This window comes from Daphnia magna, linkage group LG10 (genome assembly GCF_020631705.1).
Source record: "Daphnia magna isolate NIES linkage group LG10, ASM2063170v1.1, whole genome shotgun sequence".
In the NCBI taxonomy this organism is placed as follows: domain Eukaryota; kingdom Metazoa; phylum Arthropoda; class Branchiopoda; order Diplostraca; family Daphniidae; genus Daphnia; species Daphnia magna.
The window spans coordinates 8,925,572-8,947,526 of record NC_059191.1 but is presented as its reverse complement, the minus strand read 5'-3'; the positions used below and the strand labels follow the sequence as shown (position 1 = coordinate 8,947,526).

The 21,955-nt window shown below is 42.3% G+C and overlaps 3 protein-coding genes, 1 long non-coding RNA gene and 1 other non-coding gene across 9 annotated transcripts; 3 read left to right on the top strand and 2 right to left on the bottom strand.

Moving 5' to 3' along the window:
• Nucleotides 1-895: 895 nt before the first annotated feature.
• On the bottom strand, nucleotides 896-11,642 carry LOC116932802 (formin-binding protein 4). 2 transcript variants are annotated; one of them, XM_045180576.1, is made up of 7 exons: nucleotides 11,506-11,642; nucleotides 4,486-4,816; nucleotides 3,806-4,070; nucleotides 3,083-3,710; nucleotides 2,374-2,999; nucleotides 1,454-2,299; nucleotides 896-1,370 (listed from the first exon to the last, which is right to left on the bottom strand). In XM_045180576.1, exons 2-7 carry the CDS (start codon nucleotides 4,786-4,788, stop codon nucleotides 1,213-1,215), a joined length of 2,826 nt encoding a protein of 941 aa, XP_045036511.1. In that variant the 5' UTR covers nucleotides 4,789-4,816; nucleotides 11,506-11,642; the 3' UTR covers nucleotides 896-1,212. The 2 variants fall into 2 exon arrangements, with proteins under 2 accessions (XP_045036511.1, XP_032796551.2); XM_032940660.2 differs by lacking the exon at nucleotides 11,506-11,642 and adding an exon at nucleotides 8,275-8,408.
• Nucleotides 9,229-13,375, top strand: LOC116932807 (vitamin K-dependent gamma-carboxylase). Of its 2 annotated transcripts, XR_006652433.1 has the most exons (11): nucleotides 9,229-10,399; nucleotides 10,479-10,634; nucleotides 10,711-10,876; nucleotides 10,941-11,126; nucleotides 11,215-11,378; nucleotides 11,473-11,708; nucleotides 11,807-11,938; nucleotides 12,096-12,137; nucleotides 12,216-12,504; nucleotides 12,592-13,225; nucleotides 13,336-13,375. XR_006652433.1 is itself a non-coding variant. In XM_045180581.1 (10 exons), exons 1-10 carry the CDS (start codon nucleotides 10,087-10,089, stop codon nucleotides 12,966-12,968), a joined length of 2,061 nt encoding a protein of 686 aa, XP_045036516.1. In that variant the 5' UTR covers nucleotides 9,229-10,086; the 3' UTR covers nucleotides 12,969-13,247. The 2 variants fall into 2 exon arrangements, 1 of the variants encoding a protein (XP_045036516.1); XM_045180581.1 differs by lacking the exon at nucleotides 13,336-13,375 and having other exon boundaries at nucleotides 12,592-13,247.
• Nucleotides 13,350-15,483, bottom strand: LOC116932826 (neuropeptide SIFamide receptor). The gene is made up of 4 exons (XM_032940715.2): nucleotides 15,258-15,483; nucleotides 15,008-15,157; nucleotides 14,141-14,385; nucleotides 13,350-14,056 (listed from the first exon to the last, which is right to left on the bottom strand). Exons 1-4 carry the CDS (start codon nucleotides 15,403-15,405, stop codon nucleotides 13,376-13,378), a joined length of 1,224 nt encoding a protein of 407 aa, XP_032796606.2. The 5' UTR covers nucleotides 15,406-15,483; the 3' UTR covers nucleotides 13,350-13,375.
• Nucleotides 15,484-15,496: 13 nt separating this feature from the next.
• On the top strand, nucleotides 15,497-21,833 carry LOC116933901. Of its 3 annotated transcripts, none has more exons than XR_006652462.1 (11): nucleotides 15,497-17,278; nucleotides 17,414-17,523; nucleotides 17,601-17,630; nucleotides 17,690-17,885; nucleotides 17,979-18,053; nucleotides 18,118-18,294; nucleotides 19,069-19,185; nucleotides 20,321-20,654; nucleotides 20,713-20,836; nucleotides 20,897-21,063; nucleotides 21,124-21,833. It is a non-coding gene; the product is annotated as an uncharacterized LOC116933901 (long non-coding RNA). The 3 variants fall into 3 exon arrangements; XR_006652463.1 differs by having other exon boundaries at nucleotides 15,497-17,355; XR_006652461.1 differs by lacking the exon at nucleotides 15,497-17,278 and having other exon boundaries at nucleotides 17,285-17,523.
• Trnap-agg lies at nucleotides 19,479-19,550 on the top strand. The gene has a single exon. It is a non-coding gene; the product is annotated as a tRNA-Pro (tRNA).
• Nucleotides 21,834-21,955: the final 122 nt, after the last annotated feature.

The window sequence follows — 21,955 nt, the reverse complement described above, 5'->3', positions numbered from 1 at the left end:
GTCGTCATGGTGTGTTTCAGCATGACGTCTGCACGATCCACAAAGTGTTGCTATATATGCGATTACGTTGACACTTTGAAATCAATCTGATTACAATATTGATAAATTGCAGATTCTCGTGTTTTTTACGAAAATTCAAATTGATAAGAATCGGTTTGAAGGGTTTTATTTCCAAACTCATTTCTTACTGTCTTAGAAACCTTGAAAAAACATAGAAAAAAATTTGTGCATTTGGCAATGGTGCTGCTTTTTTTGATTCGAGTTGAGATATAAATGTCAGCTCGGTTTGAATGATCTGTAAACGAAAGCGTAGCAAGATTTATCCTTTTTTTAAGCCATCATCGTCATTCACGAACATGAAACATTTTCATTCCTTGATGTCTTTCATCCAACTATGGCCATGCTTAGGTAATTAGTTGTGATATGCAATGTTCTGCACGTTGTTCCGACCTTGATTTAGCTCTGAACCGAAAGCTTTCGCATGTTTTACGGTCGATGGTTTAATAACCGGTTGCATGTAATTGATATCTAAATAGAATGAATGCCGCTGACCTATTCGCTCTTTGTTTGGGACTGCAGGAGACATGCTCTGAGGGGATTTGATCTCCATGTGAAAGCATTTTATCTAAGTTGGTCGAATTGACTGAGTGCACCACCAAGTTTGCAAAACAGTGAGTCACAACTGTCTGTGGAAAAAATTTACATAATATGCCTTGCTTCCATCATTAAACCTCTCTCTCTTTCCATGTTTATCGTCAACTGTGTAGATATCAGATTCCAGCTGTCATCTGACAGGATTGGGACACAAAGGGGTCCAATGTCATATTACAAGCTAGATTGACTTCATTTGCATAATATACAACCAGACGGCAACACAGGAACATGACTCAGAAAGTTTGTGAGTATAGAATTCATCTTTTTATTCAGCATGCAAATTGCTATCATATACAGGTATTTATATATAGCAGCACAACCTTGTTTTGGTGAGGAGGGGTTTGGGGTCAATAGTAGATAGGTGTTTATGTAAATATTTATTTATTTTTATTTTTTTTTGGTTTTTGTTTTGGTTTGGGGGGGGGGACGCGGGAGAAGAGAATATAGTGTAGGACGTGTGGTAGATCCAGCCTTTTCTTTAGAAAAAACCACACGATTTGAAGAAAAGCTTTGCAAAGATAACGATAATTTTTTGTTTTTGAGGCATATTTCTCCCAATCAAGTTGATTTGATCAATCGGCTCGGCGATGAGCCATTGACATTGGGCGATGCTGGCCCTGGGAAGGCGACCGAACTTTCTTGTGGGCAAGGAAAGAGCAATTTCTCTGATCCGTCGGGCGTCAGGGCGTGTTTTCCGTAGTACTGGATCAATTCACCTTTGTTTGAATAATTAGGGCGTTACCAAGCAAGTTTGCATTTAAATAGCCGAAGAATCGTGAAAAAAAACAAACAAACTTACGTAAACTTTTGTGAGGCGGATCGTTTGAGCCAAGAAGCGTGTACTTTTTATGGCAACGTTTTTCTCCAGCGTCGATCAGGAAATGCGAAACATTTCCGGAAGGATTCCGAACAGAAATAGCGTAGCCCCATAGACGTTCGGTCAAACGGGCCAGGAAAGCGCCTGCCGGTTGGTTGGTCAGCCTTCGTTCGGCTTCCCAGCGTGAAATGGCAGCGTGAAACCAGGCCGACATGTTGCCCGTGCCAGGCTCCAGGCCAGCGGCCAAAGGGAACTCTTCCGTCCAATACCAATCTTGAGCCTCTTCCAAATTCGCTGGCTTTGCGGGCCTCCACGAAGGTTTGCCCGTCTCCTTTCTTTGTTCCGTTCCACCCAATGGATGCGTCGTGTTATCCTGTTGCGGTTGAACGGCTTGTTTCGGCCGTTTATTGGCAAGTTTGAGTGCCGGAATGGGCCACTGGAAAATGCGTTGATGGCCGAAACATTTTGGCGAGTGTCCATTGTGCGATGGACCTTGCGGCGCATGGAGATGCTGACAGCCATCGGTCGATGTGGCTGGTAGGGGCGGAAGGGTAGGCGTTACCGGGGTCGCTGTAGCTGAAGAAGATGGCGATTGTGGTAAGGGCGGAGGTGGCCACGTAAGCTGGATGCCAGTTTTAATTGCGCGGTGATTAAATAGCGGCAGGGAACTTAAATATGCTGGACTGGGAGAAGAAGATGAAGGCTCAATAACGATGGAAGGATTGCTGTTGTTCAACTGCGTCGTTCCTTCCTCTACTGGCGAACTGCTGGACATTCCAGTTAATCGCCAATGTTCCAGTCGGGCTTTTCTAGCCATTGAACGGATGGCTGTGCGGAGGAGCTAAATTTGAGGCACGTGGTTTTCAAAAACATTTTTTTAAAAAACAAACAAACAAACTTACCCGTCAATTCGGCTTCCGTGCTGGATGTTGGCTTTTCTTCCGCTTCCGCACTGCAACTGCTGCTCCGGCTGCTGTTGTTGGGCGAACTGGATGTCTCCCACAATCTGCCGTAAATGGAGTTGGTCTCTTCCGTCGCCGGGCTCTTCCGGACAGCCGCACTTTCTTTGTTGTTGTTGTTGTTGCTGTTGCTGCTGTGACTATTGGTGGCAACCGAAAGCGTTGGCCGACGGATCCAAACTTTATCCGCTTGCTTCACCATCGGCGCCGGTGTAGGAGCAGCCGGGGGGACCCAATCTTGTCGAGGGATCCAAACGTCCGTTTCGACAGGCGGCGGTGTTGGCGGAGGCAGAGGTAGGGGCGAAGGCGATCGCGGGGGAGAAGGTTCTCGCTGCGGGGCTGGTGCGGATGTCGTAGACGGAAGTGGGAATGGTTTCGAACCGCGTAAATCCAGTTGAACGAGGGGGGGATTCCTCTTCCAGCCAATCAGCTCGTACAGCGGCTCTCGTTTGCTCTTCTCTGTCGATTTGCCATCCACCGGATGCGATTTGTTCGTGTCTTCCTCCATTTGCCGGATCTCTTGTAAACTGCGCTCTAACAAATCGCTCACTTGCGACCAATCGTCGATTCTTTTCAATCGAAATTTGAATTTAAAAATCGATCAATCGATCAATCAAAATGAGCGGGAAATTCCAAAAATGCGGAACAGTACCTGTGGTCGACGGAGTTGTCTGGGCTGTGGAGGCTGAATGTCTTGTTGGAATCGATGTCGGTGATGGTAGACGATGTCTCTTCGAAATCCAGCTCGGAAAGAACGCTGCCAGAATCGACGGAATTGGGGTCGTCCGGCTCCAGGTGAACCACCGTTTGCCTCTGATCGACCACTTCCGCATTGCCGCATCGAAAGATGTCGAGGAAGTTGTCCAACACTCCCGAACGGGTGTGATGCAACGTTGCCTTTTCCGCTTGCTGCTGCTGCTGCCGCTGCCCATCCTCGCCGGACGACGATGTAGACTCGTTCAATTTCTGACGGACGTCCTCTTCTTGCGCGGCGGTGATCCGTAGCTCCCTAAGATCGAGGCCGTCGGCGTTGTTGTGATTTTTAGCCGTTCCGTTGGTTGTTTTTGCTTCCGGTTTGTCCTCGACTAATCGATGATCCGTCGCATCCGAATAACTGATGAGTGACGATATCAAACTGTCGATGTCATCCGTCCCACCTGATTGATTCAACTCTTGCGAATGGGAATCCAACAAGGAGCCAATCGATTCAGCCGATCCGCCGAAGACGCTCGTATGCAAATTGCCTGTTCCATCTTCCAGGAAGCGAACTTTTTTCGGAGCTAAATTTCGCAAAAAAAAAAAAAAAAAAAATCCGAATATTTAATTATCTTTAATTGAGATTTAGTTAGGAAACCTAATCAAAGTGTTTGGTTACCGGCTTTGTTGGTCATCCGCGGCGATTTGGATCCAGCTGGATCTAAACGCTGAGCGAATCCCGCGGCTCCGCTGCTATTGAAATGGTTGACATAGGCGCCACTAGGTGGCTCTGGCGATCTTATCGTTCGGCGCAACAACATCGTTTCTAGCGGCGCATTTTTCAAAAGAACCGTCGACGCGGTCGCAGCCGTCGCCGCAGCCGGCTGAAGTGGTTGACTGGACACGCCCATCGCCGCATCATTTTGCAATCGACCCCTTCTTTCCTAATCATCCGAAACGAGGAAAAACAAAAACAAAAATTTATAACTGTTGGAAAAATCTCCCCTCCCCCCTCCAAAAACAAAACAAAAGATCCAAAACGGACCACAAATAAAATGTTTTCTCTCCACTTTCAATGAAGAGGCAAGAGATTCGTTCTCATTTGAATAATGCCTTGTGAACACACAGACATTTTTGTTGTTGTTTGAAACAAGGCAGGTAGAAAGAGCTAATCAACAGGGTTCTGTAAAAGGCCCTCATCCCTTTATTCTTTTTTTTTTTCTCCCGAAAGAATCTCTTGTTTAATTTTTAATTTTTGACCTGCCTGGTCAACATCGTTTCGGTGCGTTCGTCTATTGGACGTTGGGAAGACGTTGCCGATAATCAGAAATTCCTTTGGGGGACGGTGCACACGGTTACCTGAGCGCGTCGTAATTCGTTGAGGAGTTGGTCGTATTTGGGGGGATGTTGGTGATGTGTTGGCGATGTGGGCGACGATGGCGGCGACGAAGGGAAACTGAAAAAGCCGTTGCTGCTCGACGCCGACGACGGCGTATCGCCTCCACCTCCTCCACCTCCTCCTCCTCCTGCTTCACCCAACACTAATTTTGGCGGGCAAATGAAAAATCCTTTGGCTGGCGGACTCATCGCTGATCCTTGCTGTTGATTAGCTGGTGCCGAAGCGGCCGTGGCCGGCTTGCCAGTCTTCCACAATTGAGGCATTATGTTGTCTGGTTTCTACGAAATTTTCCTAAATCAAGTCGATGAAAAAGAAGATAATAATTCCATTAGAAGCCAAGCGACCGCTAAATGACCTAACCAAAAACCACCACTTTTTTTCTCTCTCTCTCTCTCTCTCTCTTCCTTCTAAATCTAAAGGAAAGTTTTGTTTCGTCTTCAAAATGGGCATTTCGGTTTGGTTTTCCAAAATAGGGGAATGCTGCTGCTGCTGCTGCGGGTGTGTTGCGCCGGCTTTATCTCCATCCTAATTCCATATAAGGTCTGACCAGTCTGTCACTGTCACCTTTTCCCTTTTTTTTTTCTTCTTCCAAATGTCCGACTTTAACGTTGCGTGTCGTTCGGTTTCTTCCTCTTTTTACTCAATTCCAGGATTTATTTTAGGGAGAAAAAAAATAAAAATAAATAGCGCGAGTCGATTCAAAAAAATGTTCGTTTTCCCGCGCCTGCCTACAGATGGCTGATCAATAGGCAATTTGAAAATGTAGGGCTATCTTTTGATTGCATTGTTATCGAAATGATTGGCACTTCGATACAATAGACTTAATAGGCTGGTAAATGTCTCTCCCTTTTTTTGTTTTTTTGTTTTTTTTTTCTATTCTCAGTTTCAACTGCGTTAGAAATAAAAAAAAAGGTTTCCGGACGGGTACACACAGAGCTTTCGAACTTTGGGCGTTGTCCTTATCCAATCCCAATAATATTCTCTTGTGTGATAGAGATAGAAAGAGAGAAAAAACAAGCGTCATTTAATCGAAGCTTCCAACGCCCTTGCACAGTCCAGCTGATGAGGGCGCGGACGCCATCGACAAGAAGAAGAAGAGACAAAAAGAAATGTATAACAATAATCATTTTTTATTTTGAAATAGAGAGTAGAGGGGGGAGAGAGAGAAACCTGTTGGTAATTCGAGTCACGCCTTGATTAATCACACAACAATAGTATTCAGCAACAACATTTTCCGACTAGAAACTCTTTTAAAATTCAAACAAAAATAAGCGCCAAAAGCGATGGCCGCATCTCTTTTTGAAAACACACACACAAAAAAAAAAAATAATATGCCAATTCACGCTGGCATTTGCGTCCACCCCAAAACGTGGTTTATCCAGACATTTAAGTCAACAATTTTTATTCGCACACACTTGAGGAACCGGTCTGTATCTAACTAGACGTATTTGATACTTGCAACGCCCGTTTTAAATTAAATGCCCCTTTTTGTTTTCTGAAAATGGGATTTAGTTATTTTTTTTTTTTTCGCAGAGTACTTGTTTGTTGTAGCTTAATATTTTTTTTGTTGGTTCATGGCGTTGCGTTGACGAAGGGTACTCGAAAAAATGAAAGAGCCGGAAGTAACACGATAGCGTTAAATTCACAGGGGTGTTGGTGAATACGCAACACACACGGAGGGTTCATATTATCACGCGTTCCAGGAAAGAAAAAAGGAAAAAAGAGAAGTGAGCTTTATTTAATATGCAAATAATGTTCAGCCACCATAATAGTTTTTTTTTTTTTTTCCAAAGAAAAAGGAAGACAAACATTTTAATATTTCCTTTTAAGGATTTTCCGAAGAAAACGATAAATAGTATTCTCAAGTGCCATCATTTTCAATAATAATAATTTTTTTGTTTCCTTTCCCAGCTTTTTTCTTTTTCCCCTCCCTTCTTTTGGTGTTAAAAACCAAATGCAAATAAATAAATCTTCCTACACCAACTACCGTATACTGTGCAGCCAGTGGACTAAAGGGGGGGAAAGGAGGCAAACGGGCGGGATGAATCGTGACCGCCATAAAGCTCGGCCATAAACTTTAAAAAAAAATTATAATTTTTTTTTTTTGTCTTTCCAGCGTTTGCAGTTTGCTTCAATCCATTGTTTCCTACTCCTTTATTGCAATGCCAAAAATAAAAGGAGGGATAAGAACAGCCTCTTCCAAGAAAATCTTCAATTATTTGATGGAAAAGTGGCTCACCCGTCATGGCAACGAGGTACCTCCCGAGCAAAACAACAAAATTTATTTCCTCTTAATAATTCCAAAACTTTCTCTTTTAAACTTAAACCAAGGCCCACCGCGAACGAATTCTTGTACTTTTGAGTACAAACAACAACAAAAAAACAACAACAACTATGGATAATGTAATTTTGGCTGTGGGTGGCGGTTCGATTGAGCAACAAAAGGCAAACAAACAAAAAAATTTATTTCGATTGTTAAATCAGGTTTCTTATTTTCGTTTTTTTTTTTGCATTTTAAATTTCTTATTTAGATTTTTTTTTTTGTTTTCTTTAGGTAAAAATTGCTGTTTGACATCAGCACGTTAATTAGCATGGACGCTATACGCGTATCACCCCAAGGACGCATCTTTGTTCTAGAACGACTACCGAATCCTTGAAATTCAATCTCAGATTCTAATTTCGTTATCTACAAGAAATTCCGAGTATCCAACGTGTCAATCCACTTGGAGCCCGGCATTAGTTTATACAAACCAACAGAGCGGAGAAAGGAGGGAGGAATATTATTATTTATCTTTGGTAGGTCATTATACAAATCAATTTCTCTTTTACACACGTCCTCTCTTGATTTGAATAATGAAGAATTTGATTGCCTCTTTCCGAAAGGGTGTACGTCATTACGTATATTTACAGGAGGGAGAAAATTTTTCATTATGCAATCAAAAACGGTTATTGCCGAAACCGAAGAAAAAAAATATTTCCATATGAATTTTAGTTTCCCATTTGATCTTAACCGTTTACACAGATTTGAGTTTGCCCCCTAGCGTGCAGTGCATCTCGAAGAGTTATATAGTTATAGAGCTCTGCAAGCTTTTAAAGGGGCCCCAGAGCCACACCGTCAGAGACCTCATCCATTATAGCTCATCACTCTTGACTTGTCATCAAGTTTTAACCTTTTTTTTATTTTTTTTTTTGTGCGTGTGTGAATATAACACGTGATGAAGGAAGTAAAAAAAAAAAAAAAAGGGAAGTCAGCCGGGCAAAAGAAACGAAGAAGTTTCAAGGAGGGTCTTAAGAGAGGCTTACGGCCCATCTAGCGGGGGGATGTGTCGTATCGTGTTTTTTTTTTTTTTTCTGTTGTTGTTGCTTCCAACGACAACAACAACAATCCCGAAATAAAGATGTTTCTGGGTGTGTGTGTGAGTGTGGGGGGCCTAAGAGGTAGCAGTGTATTAGAATAGTTGGAATTGTAGAAATCTGGGTTTTCTGCCATCTAGCGGTATTTCAAAATTTAGACCTTTTTTTTTTTTTCTTAAATCAAAACAAGATTTCTAGATATTTCTTAAATGTGCATGTAAAACTAATTCTTGTCAAACGAGCGAGCAAGAACTTCACGTGGGCCTCACGCCACATTTTAACCCAATCGATAATTATTCATTGCTAATCTATTCTATTCTCCCTTTTTATTTGTTCCTATAGTGACGACGTATATATTCAAATGAGCAAATGACGACAGAGCACGATAAACTTACCGAACAAAGTTTTCCTTGTTGCCCAACAATTTCCAGTTGACAAACTCACACGCGGCCTGCTATAATTACAGCACGGCCATCACGACAGTAGAGTTAAAATGTTTGTTTTTTTAAAACCTTCCTTTTTTTTTTATATTTCTCTTTCGTTTTTTTTAACACTCGACTGCCCTCCTGTTTTGAAAATCTTTCAGATGGACGCACGCACAGCTGTCTCGTCGTGGATGTTGCACTCTCCAACACACGGTGCGCACAACGTTCCGTTTTTCTTTCGTTGTTGTTGTCAACACACTGGCACTCTCTCACTCGATGGCATCAACTTATTGTTACCGGGCTGTCGGCTGAGATCAGAGTCGAGAACTCATCACGCCCGACGACAACCGATCCAATCACCATCATCGCATCGTTGCGGATGTTTCAAAAGATTTCGCCAAAAAAAAAAAAAAGGAGGGACCCTACAGGGCACGACACACACCGAGCCTCACTGAACGACGCGCCACTCTTTACACGTCCATATTACGGGTGAGACTTTTTTCTTTAATCGAAAAATGCTGGGAATTTTTGGTTGTTTTATTTTTTTAACGATAGAAACTCTTTTTTTTGTCGTGTTCACTAGGGAGAAGAAGAAAAAAAAAAAAAGAACACAAGACTTTTTCTGGGGTAGGTGCAAACGATAAGCGCGAGCTGCCGCGACTGGCTCCCTCCCAAACTGTTGGTTCCTCGTCGTTTGGGCTGGGAGAGGTTATACACACACACACACACACACACGCGTAGAGAGAGAGAGAGAGAGAGAATACCGGTTAAGCGCCTTTGCTCGGCGAACGGGAGAGGGGGAGAAGGGGGGGGGAGTTGTGTCGTGTCGGGACGACGCTCGGGTTCGGCCTTGCCATGCTGCACCTGTGCGGATTTCCCGCCTTTTCCGTCCATCAGGAGCTCAAATCCGGCCGGAATTGGATGTCAATCGATTCTCACCGGCGACACACATCCAGTCGACCCATCAAAAATCCTCTAATGTCAATCTGACACGTTGAAATGGCTGTGAAAAGTCGCAGGCCCTCGATTTCGTGACGTCACGGCTAATCACGTGACCCCTTCTCCACCAATCCTCCTTACCGAATTCTCTCTCACACTAGAGTTCGTTCCTCCAACTCTTTTTTTTTTCTCTTTCTTCTTATTCTTCAATCTGCACGAAAGAAAGTTTCCTTTTTTTTTTCCTTCTCTCTTTTGCCCGGATTATATGATTAAAGGTCCTCTCTCTTCAGGTTCGGGAGAGCAGGAGGAGGAGGAATTTTCTATTTTTTTCTGTACCACCTTTTGCCTATTTACCGCTTCACGAGCTTCACAAGCTCTCACTTTTTCCGTTGGCTGCCTTCTCTATTCTTGGATTCTTCTTCCCCTTTTTTTTCATGAAAAAAAATGTGTTTTCCTTTTTTTTTTTTATTTAGTTTTTGAGAAAAAATATCGCGCCATTCGAAGCAGAGCTCATCTTTTTGCTCGTTAATTTTGTTATTTTTGTTTCTGACTTGTCAGAAATGGGGAGGAAAAAAAAAAGAAGATATGTGCGTAGAGGCCGATTTTTTTTTTACCTTGTTGCAATCAACATCTTTTTTTTTTTTTGCAAACAAGTTAACGCCGGAAATGCCATACGCGTTAGTCAAACAGCTCTCAACAGGATAGGTAATTAGCGATGAAGAAGTGAGATGATTTTCTTGTTTATTTTCCTTTTTAGCGTTTTTTCTTCGTGTTTTTTGTAAATTATCTATCGATACGATGTTACTATCGTGGGTTTGTATCGATTCTTAGGGGAAATGATGAATGTTTTTATTGATTGTTGTTTTTGCTCTAAACTCCGCCTTTCACGCATGGCGCCATGGTTGGTTGGTCGTAAACAAGCTGTCCATCATTTCTCTTCTTTTTTCGGTGTTTTACACCTTCTTCTCCCTTTATAACCCAAAATTCCCTAGTTCCCTTTTCCTACTTTTATTACGACCGCACAAAGCATTCGACAAGAAGATGACTGCTCCAAGAACTATCATCAACAAACTCGGAATGATTTCCGACAAATGCCATCAAGCTGCATGGCAATTGAAAGATCCCTCCAATTTGGCCGTGACTCGTATACTCTTTGGTAAGTTCCATTCACATGCCCATATGCATCTTCTGGCTCATGATTTACTTGACTGTGCATGTGATATTTTTCGTGGCAGGCTTTCTTATGGCTGTCGATATCCATTTTGAGCGGGGCTTTGCTGAAGTGGACCACAGGTTTGGTGGTTTCACACAATGCCATTTCCCTTTATTTGATTTTGTAAAGCCACTCACATTCCAGTGGATGTGTCTGGTTTATCTGCTGATGTGGTTAGGTGAGTTATACTGCCATTATATGCTTTAAGCGCTGTAAACTTGTTTGGCTTCTCAACAATTCTTTTTGATTGGCAGGGGCTTGTGGGATAATGGTGGGCTACAATTTCAAGCTTAGCTGTCTCAGCTTTATCATTCCCTACTGGTACATACTGATATTGGACAAAACCTCATGGAACAATCATTCCTATCTTTATGGTCTGCTGTCGATACTCTTACTCTTTTCTTCTGCCAATCACTATTGGTATAAAATGTGTTATCAATTGATATCGGTATTGTGTTAAAAACAAATCTTAATCATTTTATAGTTCGATTGATGCATGGATCAACCCAGACATAAGAAACAAACCTGTGCCAAATTGGAACTACCTACTAGTCAAATTTCAAATTTTTCTGCTCTATTTTTATGCTGGTGTCAAGAAGATGGATCCCGAGTGGCTTGGTGGCTATTCCATGAAGAACCTTGGCAGCCACTGGGTTTTCACACCTTTCAAGTATTTTATTACCAGGGCTAAACATTTATATAGTCAGAAACACCATATATAATCATTCACTGTAAAAAAATGCTATATTTGATTGCAGGATCTTTTTGACTGAAGAAACCATCGAATATTACATGGTGCACATTGGGGGATTCGTTTTAGACCTGACCGTCGGGGTCTGGTTATTGTGGCCGAAATCGCGGCCTTTGGCATTATTTTTTGCTACTTCATTCCACATGATGAATGCACAGCTTTTTACGATAGGTACAATCCTCCCTTTTTGGTGTATCGCGAATAACATTTTTTTTATTCTTATTTTTTTTTTATCACTGTCCTAAACCACTCTTCTTTTTTTTAGGGATGTTTCCTTACGTTTGCCTGGCCACGTTACCTGTTTTTTGTGACGATGATTGGCCTAAGCGGTGGATCGCTAAATGCCCCGGGCTGTTGCGCAGATGTCTTCCAGATGCGACGAAGATTGCCACTACCACCACTAGAGAAAACGGCGGCAAATATTCAGCTTTTAAAATCACCTTGATGGGCTTGTACGTCGTAACACAATTGGTCCTTCCTTGGTCGCACTCTGTCACTCAGGTATTTCCCTTTAAAAAAATTGAAGAACAAAACGAGCAACAGCCGTAAATTAATAAAACGATGCAATACGACTAAACCGATTTATGTTGCAACAACAGGGATACAACAACTGGACAAACGGCCTGTACGGCTACTCGTGGGATATGATGGTACACGCATGGGAGACGATGCACGTCGTAGTCACGGTCAAAGACAAAACCACTGGACGATTAAACTACCTTGACACTGAGGTAAGGACAAAGGAGCATGAATTGACATTTTACTATGTGAGATCACGCGTTATGTTTATTGTTGTGACGCGCCAGCGATAAGTTGAAGTAACGCTTATCAGCTCATCTGTTCACATTCATAATTTTTTTTTTTTTTTTTTGCCCGCGTAACACGTAGGTGTTTGTGAGGAACGACAAATGGGTTGGTCATGCAGACATGGTAGGTTTTTAATCATTACATTAGTGGCCATATAGGATATGGTAATTTCCTTCATTTCGTGCCTGATGTGCTTCAAAGGTTTATCAGTACGCTCATTGCGTCAAAGATCGCCTCGAGGCAGTCAACATGACAGATGTGGCCATTTACGTCGATGTCTGGCGTTCTCTAAACGGCCGCTTCCAGCAGAGATTGATTGATCCTCGCGTCAATTTACTGGAGGCCGAGTGGTCCCCTTTTCGTCCTACGCCCTGGCTAATGCCTTTGCTTACTGAACTATCAGCATGGCGTCAAAAACTGACTCAGCTAGAACGTACCGTCTTCAATTGGTCAGACTCGTCCCGAGTTGCCTTCGTGGCCGATTTTCCCGGTAAGATAACACACACACAAAAATTCCGTAAACGGAATTTTTGTATTCTGACCACACCCTTACGAAATTGTCTTGTTTACCTTGCAGGACTCTCTATGGACAATTACGTACCGGAAGGTGTGACGAATGCGACCATTCAGGTGCTCGAGGGCCAGGTGGAGTTATCGATCGAGAATGGAACTCAATCGTATCTGCTGAATGCCAACGACACAGCGTCTCTACCTTCGAGGGTCATGCACAAAATCACGACCACGTCAACCGTTCCAGCGTGTTACATGTACACTTTCATCGGCCCTGCAACCGCCAGCGAATCCGGCAACGCACGCCGCAACAGTGCCAAAAAAGAGACCTCCCACCGAGACGTATCTTTGATGACACCCTTCGCCAAATCTTTAGCTTTGGTTGGCCAGAGTATACTCAATCTAGTCTTTGGTATTCCGCTCGTGATGCATAACAGCAAGTAACAACAACAACAAAAAAAACTCTCTTTTTTTTTTTATGTTTTTGCTTCGCTCTTTTATCGATCACTTCAATCTGCACAACAAATGGCATAAATTTGCTCCGCCCATATTGTCTGTGCCATGTGTGATTCCCACTGAAATTGAATGTTTGTTTGGCGTCGTTGCAACTCGCAACGACAAAATTATGCTAATTTTGTGGAAAAGGCCAAAAAAGCACAAGTCTAGTCTTTTTATCCCCAGTATACCGCCAGGAGGTGTCGGTAATACATAAATTAAGTTAAATTCCATTGTCCTCGTGTTTCCCGAGAAATTCTAATGTGATCAAAAATATGCTTTTATTTTCTGTTTCTTTTCTTTTTTTCACCCACAGGAAAATGTTTGGCATGTGAATAGAAAATTGTGTATTGTAACTACACCCACTCATTTCCATACTGTTGCTGCTGAGCGGTCGTCTGCGAAGTGGGCTGCATGTTATGAAAACGGGCGCGCAGTGGCGGACTAAAAGGTTCAGGGGTAGCAGTGGCTGCGGCGTTCAAGTAATTTTGGTGTCTTTGTTGACGTCCTTCTTGGCCCCCTTCGCCGCCGGCAACGCCATCCGAGCAAAGCAACTGTTTAAATCCGGACCGGAATTTCGGGTCGAGAAAATGATACAGCAACGGATTGACACAACTGTTGGCACTGCTCAGCCATTGAGCCACAGGCATCAGCATTTCCCAGAATTCAGCTTCCCCGTCACTCATTGCCTTCGTGAACTTGAGTCGCGTGAATGTGGCGTAGAGCGGGAACCAGGAGAGCGCAAATGCGGCAACGACGATGGCCAACATCCTCAGAGCCCTGATTTTAGCTCGATGCAAATTGAGTCGACCTCCCACGCCATTGTACCGCCGCCTATTATTATAATGATGACATCTGTGTCGGTAATTGAGACCTTGTTCGCCACTGCCAGGTATTTGACGACACCAAATTTGACGACAAATTAAAGCGTAACAAGCGGCGATGATGACGAGCGGCAAGACGTAGCACAAGGTCAAGTGCGCCACAGCGTAATAGGCGTCTCCCATCAACGGATCGGGCCATTTCTCCGTGCAGACCTGTTGGGTCCATTTGCAAATTGGATTATTCACTTGCTCGGATGACCATCAATTACAAGCAGCACAATGTTTTTGTGCCCTAACCAGTGTGTCGGAAACGTAATCCTGTCGAAAGACGATCAGCCACGGTAGAGTGATGATGGCGGAACCGATCCAGATGAACCCGATAATGATGCGACAACACCTGGAGCTCAAGCGCTTCTTCCACGGTGACGAGATGGACCAGTAACGCTCAACAGCTACGGCCACTAGCGTGTAAACTGAAGCGCAAACGCTGACGCCCTGCAGGTACGGCACCAGTTTGCAAATGAAGGAGCCCAACACCCAAGCTGTTCTCGGAGGAATCGTTAAAACAAATGGCGAGTTATACAGTTCAAAGTACGAGAGCTTTGAAGTGCAATTCAATCAACAGATTGTGTGCGTGTCTGCTGAAAGGATATACTATAACAACGTCCTAGAAACCTAGAGTCTTTATTGAAATTCTAATTGTATTTCAAGATCTTCCCGGCTAGGCTGTTTTGATATTAAAGAGAAGACCTTTAGGCGCGTTCTATGCTCTAGGTAAGTTTGGATTCCATTTTAAAACACGAAAATCAAATTGGCTTCTTTCTTTTCTTTTTTTTTCTTCAAGCATTTGACCGTCTCATCGATTTGAAAATAGTCGACTGCTTGACATCATAGGATGTCTTTTAGGCATCGCCCGCAGCATCTAAACTGGTAATCTTTGCTCTCTCATGTTCTGTCTTTCTTTTTTTTTTTTCAATTTCATATATAAAATCGAAAGTACTCGCCAAAAATGAGAAAGCACGTTCACTGTCCATCCATCAAATCCATCTAGTTACGGTGGCCAGCATCATCGATTCGTCTTATATTGCAATGTCGTGATGCGTGCAACAAAAACAACTCCCACTCCAAATAAAGAAAAGGTTCATTTTTTTCTTTTTTACGTACGGTAGATAAGATGAGCCACTAGCGTGAACGGCAGACAGGCGAGAACGACAAGAAGATCAGCAAAAGCCAAATTGACCAAGAACAAATTAGTGACGCATCTGCGCATCGTTCGACTTCCACGCAAAACGACCACGGCCACAAGAATATTCCCTGATGACAAAACAAAAGAGGATCGGTAGTTGTCTAGTCATTAAAAAAAGGTATTACAAGCTGATAGTTGGATGTAATCGCTTTGCAAGTATAATGTTACCTATTAGACCGGCGCAGAAGACGAGGCCGTACACTGTGCAAAGAGCTCCACTTACCCATACATTGTATCGATACCATGGCCGATGAGGCGATTCCGGCCAATCGGTTCCGTTTGCGGGATTGATATCCATCACCACCAGGTAGTCCATCTCGGACGTTTGCTCTGGATATACTGAACTGGATCAAACTTTTCGGATGAGACTAAAAACGGGTGAGCCAACCGAATCATATCAGAGAGAGAGAGAGCAAGTGCGCATGTCGATTCGTTCAATAGGATGAACGTGCGCCTATCACACAGCCTATCCGTAGGAATATTTGGCCGTATTATGCGGCCGTTTTGTTGGAAAGAAGATGAGCCTGAGTGCGTTCTTCTAGTATATCGTTCACTACATCAATTATTTCTTATGAGACCGTAATACCGAGATGATTGCCTCCTTGGGGAATGCCGTCGTTCCTGCGTCGGGAAAGTGTCACATCATAATCTCCTTCGAGACTTGCGTTGTCGCTGACGGGTTTCCTTTCCAAGTGGAAATTGCCTTCTCCAGTGGATGTTGTTCCCCTTCAAAAAGTTGTATCGCCAAGTTAGGGGATAGAAGATTACCAATTAAAGCGGCATCTCTAAAAACGGAACCCTGGACAAGGAAGGAGAAAATAACGAGTTGAAAGAATTTCTCTCGGTTTATTTCGCGTCATAATTCTTTTAATTAACCCAATTCTTTTTAGATGACCGCCTTCTTCATTTGGGGGGGGTGAACGTTGTAAAGAATCGCGGAGAATCGATTCCTAGACGTGCACACACGCCCACCCACATGGGCTTCGTTGTAGGGACTTATCTATAAGGACGAGATCAAATTGAATTTTGTCGTGAGTTAACAACGCAGCTATTATGTCGACTTGTTATTCAGCCTTTCAAGAATCGGCCAGAAAATTGGTCTCTTCGGGATAGGAAAAAGATTATGTTTAAGTAAATACCATACCTGTCTGAAGGGGCTACATGTTGTAGAATTGATAAGCTAAACAAGGATGGGCCCTATCCGCCGATGGCACAGCTGTCGTGCTCACATATTGAACATTCCCCATTTAAAAGCCAATTTTTCGCGTCAGTTTCTCTTTTCTTGGCTACTGCAATCCATCATCGTAATTTCAGGCGTATTTTTCGCCATGTGCGATGAGTCATCAGACATCGCCCACTTTTACCCGACACAAAGCGAAAAGGATGCGAAATATAAAATTCGGGAATTTCAAAACGAACCATCTGCGATATGTTAGTTGTCAGGTAGGCGTGTCGAATTTACATCAGTCTCTACAATGCGGTATATGGCAATTTTTGCAGCACACCCAGCAAGCAAAACGTTTTGAAATCTTCGCCGATCGATCCATCTTCTGTCAAACTGATGAATGCCAAGCGCCTCTATCCGCCTGCTTTATCAACTCGCCGCTATTTCTTGTTTGCCGTGAGTGTGTTTTTTTTTACAAACACAAACAGCCACACAATGTCGCTTAGTTGTAAGAAGAACCCCATTTTCTTCTTCTTCTTCTTTGCTTTGTTGCACCTCTACAGTGTACGATGGGCTTGGCAAACGAAAACAAAGTTTCAACTTGTAGCTGTTTGGAGTTTTGGCAAATATTATCAACATGACAGGGAAAGTTACACGAACATTTTATTGATTTTATTTTTCTCTCTCTTTTCTTTCCTGTTGATTTGCATAGCTTAACTTTTAAATTTTCAAATGAATGAAATTATGAAAGGGAAATCAGTGATTAACTTGGAGTATTTGTCTTTCTCCATCAGGATTAAGTCTTTTGAAGAATCCATAATATCCCAAGATGTGGTGAGAGTTAGAGCCCCGAAAGTTGAATGAATCATGTCAGATTGACAGCGAACAAGACTTCAAAACCATAGCTTCGAAATAGCCAAGACACTTTAATGGGACGAGCGGAGAAAGTGGGTCGACTATAGACGGGTGTCACTATAGACTGCACAGCTCTCAACAAGGCATGCCCGCATGCCTTCTCACGAAGGTCAACTCCGTAAAATGTCTTTTCAAGTGTCATCGTCCCAAAGTTACTTTTCGTATTCTGACGTCATGAGAGGAGAAGTGCAACCAACGATCACAGAATCGAGAACTCAATAAGTTCTTTCTTTTGTTTTGACAGGCAACCGAAAGAAGAATGATGAAAGACGTTGACGTGTGCCCTCTAGCTTGCCATTGACGGGACGCCTACAACTTATGGCAAAGCACACAAAGCTCGGCCCCGTGCAAAAAGTATTTATTTAAATAAATAATGGTTAAGGTTTAGTTTTTAAGCTAGTTCAATCTTCAATAACAATTGGTTTGAATAGGTTATGAAGCTCCGAACTTTACCAATTTTGGTAAGCAAGCCCGTCGATCTACCTTATTCAGGACAATGCATAATTCAAAGATAATTTAGACATTTTTAGGGCGGCAGATGGAGCTCAAATTTTAACAGGTAATTCAACTACTGTACCCCTTATTTTTAATTAATCTATGCTTGCCCATGAGTGCACCTCTGCCATTAGTACATGGAGGATGAAAAAGTTTGGCTACAGATGCTTTTCCAACTCGTTTAGTTTTTCACTCCCAAATCACACCATTCCGGCTCTGAGGTTGGTATGGAATATTAACCGTGATTCTGCTTCGCGTAGTCAATTTATGGTTTGCTGTTTTAATTTCCTTTTTCATTATTCAAATGCTCTTAGGCGGATCCTTCGTATTGCTTACTGATGAGTGAAACATCATCGATCCTTGCAGCAGACGACCTCTTATTATGCTATGTTGGTTTAGAAAGTTTTCGAAAATTCTTTTCATTTTAATGTTATTTACTCTTACGAGGTTCAGAGCGGTACACCATAAAAAACAGTGTGGCTTTGTCGAAATCAGATTTATAAATTCTGACACTCGAATTCTCCAAAGTCAGAAATGTCACAAGAGGAATTCGTACGTAACTTCATGACGTCCGTCCCCAGTTTCACTGTTTTCCTTTCTTAAAGAAGTCTGCTGTCGTCGTCAATTTTGGTGAGAATATTCAATTGTTTTTTTTTTATTCCTGTGTTTGTTATCAGAATTTTGCTACCCCCGACCTATGCGTTATGAATGCATTGCTCTGCCAGCTGAGCTACCCAATTAAGTGGGTCCATTTGAAAGACTGTTGCAACGTATCATCCTACACGAACCATAATGTCTAGGAAAACCTGAGTGTAAATTTAACACCTCCCCCCCCCCATCTTTCCTCGTAGGCTTAGTATTTGATGGTGTTAGCGTGTCTATTAAATTTTTATATGCGTATCGATTTCTAATATCGATTGTGGCAAGTATCTCGTAGAAAAGTTGGGATTTTCCGTTTGCAAATTAAAGGTCCCTTTCGAAAGAAGATGATCGCTGTGACACCAACGAATCTAATCTAATGCGATTTCCGTTCATGTACATTCTTGAAAATGTATTATTCAGCAGGAAGAAGTAAAAAAAAAAAATGTCGTACTCCATTGAAATTCCGGAACGGCTATGCGTTCATTCTTAGGCATCGACCGCGACATTCCTGGCATGAGAAACATAAAATAAACTTCGTTTTGGTTTGGAGTTAATTTGAATAGCTCAATGGATAAAACGCCTGTTTTAGTAATAACTCCATTTACTACGTGCTTTAATTTGATTAATTATTTTTTCAATTTTAGCAAGCAAGAAACTTAACTTTATGTAAAACATATCATTTCTAACAAAAGTTATTTATTCTCCGAACTTCTCTTTCTTAAAATGAAACTAACCGGTGATTGCATTGCATCTTAATCATAGATTTGATTCCACCAGGCTGGTGAAGACCACATGTAAAAGCTGTTCAGTTTAATCTGCTACCTTCTATATGACTTGGGATTTTTGGCGGAGCCACAATTAACCTGTTGTACATGAGAGGTATTTCCAACTTCTATACGTTATTCGTTTTGTTACTATTCCAACTTCTTTTTAAATTGTTGTGGTGATGCATGGTCCTCAATATTTGCCAATCTACAGTGAATTCATAGGATTGTGAATTTATGAGACATGTTCCGTAAATAACGAAAGGGAAATCCCATTCAGTACAAAAGCCCTGTTCACCTTTGAAGCTCAGCGCGTAACACCTATGTATTGAGCTTAGAGTAATCTTGGTCAGCGTTCGCATTCATAAGCATTACGTAGTTATTTATTTATTGGTAACATGTGATATCGGCTCGATGGTCTAGGGGTATGATTCTCGCTTAGGGTGCGAGAGGTCCCGGGTTCAAATCCCGGTCGAGCCCAATCAGTTTTTCCGTAATCAGTTGCTATACTTTTTAAAAACCTGTTTGACGGCAAGTACGCAATTGATTATGCGAGAAAAAAACTTTTACCTTTCACCACAGAATGGCTCCAAACTGTTGACAAAAATCAGATTTACCGTGAGTGACGTGAGTGACGCTAGCTGATCGTTTATGTAGCAAATAAATAGCTAACTAGCTTTGCCATCTAACGGTATAAATGACACTAATAGAAGGGATTTGAATAGACCACGCGTTGAACGAAGGAGGAGCACTACATATTGAATTTATCGATCGATTGTTAGGCCCATTAGATTTTGGTCAAATCCGACTTTTGCCTAAAAACAAATCATTCCCAACCCAAATTTAATAAGGATCACGAAAATTCTCTTTGTTTTGTTATGGGATCACCATTTCCGAAGATATTGGCTACTTCCGGTTACTTCTGTAAAATTTTCGTGACAATCTGCAAAAAGTAAAAAATGAGCTGTATTGTTCTAACAATTTAAAATACTTTTCTCGCATGCGTAAGGGTGTGGTAGTTATTATTCCGTGTTTTTCTTGCTTTCAACACTACAGGCTAATCCTAGCCTGAGCTACGACAGTTTTACCTACAAATGTTAGCGTTTCGTGCTGCAACTAGTAGTTGATATTCTAGGATGTTATGCCTAAAATTGGAATTCAGCTATCAGAGATTAGCAAAATTTAAGTACTGAAAAGCAAGTATTGTAGTTATTTCAACATTCAAAGTAAAATAGAATTTTTGGTTCTAGGCGGAAACTCTAGATAGCGTTGATGTGCGTCTATGATGAAGATTATGAGTGACAAGTTACGTGTTTCTTACGTTACCCTTTTATGTGTTTCAAAGGATTTTTCGTCAAAAAATTTACGGTGTGTTGTTATCTATTCAGTATTGCTATCGTTGGGTATGCATTGAAAAGGAAATCCTTGAAATAGATTGCTTTTTGTACGTGGTGGTGTTTCGCCTTGTCAGCTATGCCAGCTGCTGAACCAGCAGCTTGCATTCCTGCTATCAATGTACCACAAGGGATCCTGACACTTTAAGAAGGCCATTATTCCTTACATGAAGATCACCATCCAGTTCAAGTACTGTTAATGGACCTCAAGCCTTTTGTTTTAGCTTAATGATGTGTTCTCTCATCAGTCAACAACAGAGTCTTCATCTACTTTGTGTTGCTAACCATCAGCCCTCAGCATCCCAGGTATCCAGATTTCCAAGTTTCTCTGATTAGCCAACCATCATCCATACCCTTCAGCACTTCATTGTGGTAATTCAGAACATTACTTATCTTCCACTACACACATCTGTAACAATTATCTCTACACAGGCTTCTCTTCCTCTCTTCTTAGTCTGCTGATTGCCAACATTGAATAAGGTTCATCGTCATAGCATTTCCATGGTATTTTCATTTGGTGGATTAGCTAGCTGCTGTTTTTTGCACCGTTGCTTAGCCAGCTCACATGGACAGGCTTTAACAACATCTCCATTTTTTTGGTATTTTAAGTTTCTATGTTATGGAGCATTGTTGTGTTGTAAGAAAAACTTCTGTGACAGGACTGGAAATATTCATCTTCCTTCGTCGTCTTGGCCGTCTTCGCCTTCATCTCCGTCTCGTCGTCTTGGCCGTCTTCGCCTTCATCTCCGTCTCGTCGTCTTGGCCGTCTTCGCCTTCATCTCCGTCTCGTCGTCTTGGCCGTCTTCGCCTTCATCTCCGTCTTCGCCTTCAACTCCGTCTCGTCGTCTTGGACGTCTTCGCCTTTGTTTCATCGCCGTCTTGGCCGTTTATCTCTACGCCATCACTTTGTCGCCGGCTTCTCCTTCGCCCTTCACGTAGGGAGTTCACCGTGGATCGTCGTCCTGGTATTGTCTTATTTGGCATTTTTATGTTTAAGTTAACCCGTTGGCTGCCACCCCGTTTGCGTCCCATTTTTTTTGTAGCTTGTAGGGACCGGCCGCAATGGCCTTCGCCGCAAGGCGCCTTAGGCAATGCACCAGTAGGGACTTCTCTTTGTCGATGCGGTGGCGGATTCCTGAGGGTGTGCATTCCCTGTAACGGATTCCGTCACCGTGTCAGCCCGGACTTGTCTTCGGACAAGTCCCACCTTGTTCGCGATCCTTATGACGCGATGCGTAGCTACTGTAGTTTAAGCAACCTACGGGTTGCATGGCCTGGCAGCCAACGGGTTAACTTAGTTAATTGTATGTATGTTTATGTAAATATGTGTATGTATATTTATTGTGATGTAAAATAGTGGTGGAATTGTTGGGAGGAGGTGGGACAATAAAAACAATTTCAATTTTAATTTATTCTTCGTGTTTATTTCATTTTACCTTACTTGAATTCATGCAAATCAAAGATAAACTTAGATTATTTGTTTTCCCAACC